This window comes from Bombina bombina, chromosome 1 (assembly GCF_027579735.1).
Source record: "Bombina bombina isolate aBomBom1 chromosome 1, aBomBom1.pri, whole genome shotgun sequence".
NCBI lineage: Eukaryota > Metazoa > Chordata > Amphibia > Anura > Bombinatoridae > Bombina > Bombina bombina.
In genome coordinates this window covers 668598587-668601086 of record NC_069499.1, presented here as the reverse complement: position 1 = coordinate 668601086, position 2500 = coordinate 668598587, and the positions used below count along the sequence as shown (strand labels likewise).

General features: G+C 37.0%; 1 protein-coding gene across 3 annotated transcripts in view; it reads right to left on the bottom strand.

Moving 5' to 3' along the window:
* Nucleotides 1–2500, bottom strand: part of ATG4A (autophagy related 4A cysteine peptidase) — a 179209-nt gene that overhangs the window by 9652 nt on the left and 167057 nt on the right. For all 3 annotated transcript variants that reach the window (XM_053699137.1, XM_053699136.1, XM_053699135.1), the window contains exons 9-10: nucleotides 2337–2415; nucleotides 1484–1632 (exon numbers count right to left, since the gene is read on the bottom strand). In XM_053699137.1, coding sequence (XP_053555112.1) covers nucleotides 1484–1632; nucleotides 2337–2415 — 228 coding nt within the window. The remainder of the gene's footprint in view (nucleotides 1–1483; nucleotides 1633–2336; nucleotides 2416–2500) is intronic.

Below are 2500 nucleotides of genomic sequence, written 5' to 3'. Positions count from 1 at the left end.
AACACATCTGTACCACCAGGTCTCAGTCTTGTTTATTGGATCTGGACTGTCATAGGACTAAGCTTGATGATGTCATTATTAAAGAATGCCTTAAAAAGCAGGATCAGATCAACCATTACTTGTTCACTTCACCAATCCATTTGGTGTCCTGTTTATTAGTAGCCCTGCCAGACTAACACCCACAGAATAGGAGAAAATGTCATTTTGTCATGGCAAGCAATATAGTGACTACAGAGGTTTTAGAATGGGGGATGAGCTCACAATCACCATCTCATTGCTTAAAGGGACATTATACCCAAAATATTTCTTTCATTATTCAGATAGAGAATATAATTTTAAAAAAGTTCCATTTTACGTCTATTAACAAATGTGCTTCCTTCTCATGATATTCTTTGTTTAAAAAAATACCTAGGTAGGTAGTGTGCACATGCCTGAAGCACTACAGGACAGGAAACAGTGCTGCCATCTAGTGCTCCTGCAAAACTGCTGCCATCTAGTGCTGCAGACACGTGCACACTTCTGAGCTTACATCCTTGCTTTTCAACAAAGGATAACAAGAAAACAAAGACAATTTGATAACAGAAGTAAATTGGAAAGTTGTTTAACATAATATGCTCTATCTGAATCATGAAAGAAAAAATATGTGGGTTTTATGTCCCTTTAAGACCCTACATATTGGCTACATAAGATTAAAGTTTTTGAGGAGCTTGGGATTGACCCCTGCAGCTCTCTGTTCAGCCACACCTTGGAAAAGAATTGAGCTATTAAGGCCCCTACCAGATAAATATAGAGTTTTTTGTGGAGGCTCTGCCATTTAAGAAGCCTGACCCTAATTTATTTTGGAAAAGCATTCTGCAACTAGAATACTCGTATGCGTATAAGGTTATACAACAACGGATAAAGCTATATGACCTACAAGTTACTAACACAGTGACATCTAACTCTGGTAATACTACATTTCCTGCAGCTTCATGCTGTTAGTGCATGTGAGACGCTCTCATATCTTGACACAGCTGGGGCAGAAAGGTTTCCAGTTCCTTTATGCATTTTACATAATTATATCAATGAAACAAGAAACTGCGCTTCCCCTTTTGGAGTTCCTATGCTAGGGAAGCCACAAGGTTATTGTTCTATTAATCTGTTTACCATAGGAAAGTAGTGATTGTCACAGCTTAGCAACAGTCTACAGGTTGCACCAACTCATTTGTTAAACTGGATTTAATAGCAAGCAAAATCAAATACTAGCATCTATGAGTAAGCGCACACCAGCGCGAAACATGTTAGATGGCTAACTACCCTCCTTGTCATTTTTGTGTTTCTTCTATTTTAATGGAATAAAGTCTTTTTCACCTGTTGCTCAGCAGCCTTCCATTTTTTCTGTTCCTTGCAAAATCAAATTACCACAAACTACTACACAACTGGAAAAATAAGTTTGTATTTTCTATTTTAATGAAAGATGTAAATTATATAGAACCAGACTTACTAATGCCACAGAAGGGTCCAGATTCAAGATCTTCATTCTGTTTGGGCCTTTCTGGCAGTGATAGGTATGGTCCTGCACTGCACCTCCAGCTTCCTCTGTATCAGCAAAGAGCTGCGTGGTGTGAGGATCCAGGTAGATCAGCTCATCTCCTGTGCATGATAATCATATGGGGAAACACAGATACACATCTCTCGCTCTCTATACACTGCCATACTCTTCAGTCTGAGGATTTTAAATCTGCTCTTTATTAAGTCTGCCAGTTAGGATTTCTCACATAAACTTTAAGTGTATGTTTTTACATTTCTAAAGAGAGAAACATTTTGCTTGCTTATTTCACTTCTAAATGAAAAACAGAAATGTACTTTAGATCTATGTTTCCATGTTACAGAGTAGCTATGTAAGAAAATATGTGTGTAAAATATAAAAAGCAGTTGAAAGATGATGTCTATCATATTATATTTAATCTGCACAACAATGGCAAAATGATGACAAGATTTTGGTTTAAGAATGGGGGAAATCAAAGGTGGTCAGCAAGAGGCGGTGTGAGATGTGATGCTGTCACTCGACATTCATTACTCTACCATCAACCCTGTAGGACCAATAACAACCAGATACACATAAGGAGGACATTTTACATATGCTTAAATGGACACTTAAGTAATATTTTTCCTTATATGCACAAGGAATTATCCACTGGATCACAAACAAACACTCTGCAATTTTAAACATTAAATTATTATTATTTTTCTTATATACTTTGATGTGGCCAAGAAAAGATGAATAGAAATGAGCTCCTATAGCTCAGCCGTGCAGTAAATACAGGTAGATACATAAGTAAAAACCCATGGCTTACCTGAAAAGCCTATGAAATAGTAGGCGTTGTTTGGTTTTCCTCCCAATGCTCCCAGAGATTGTGGCATTTTAAAACATTCCTGCAAAATAAATAAATAGAAGAAATGCTTTAGGCGAAGATTGTAAAATAGCACAAATATGCAACTCTTCATGGTAAGACAATGA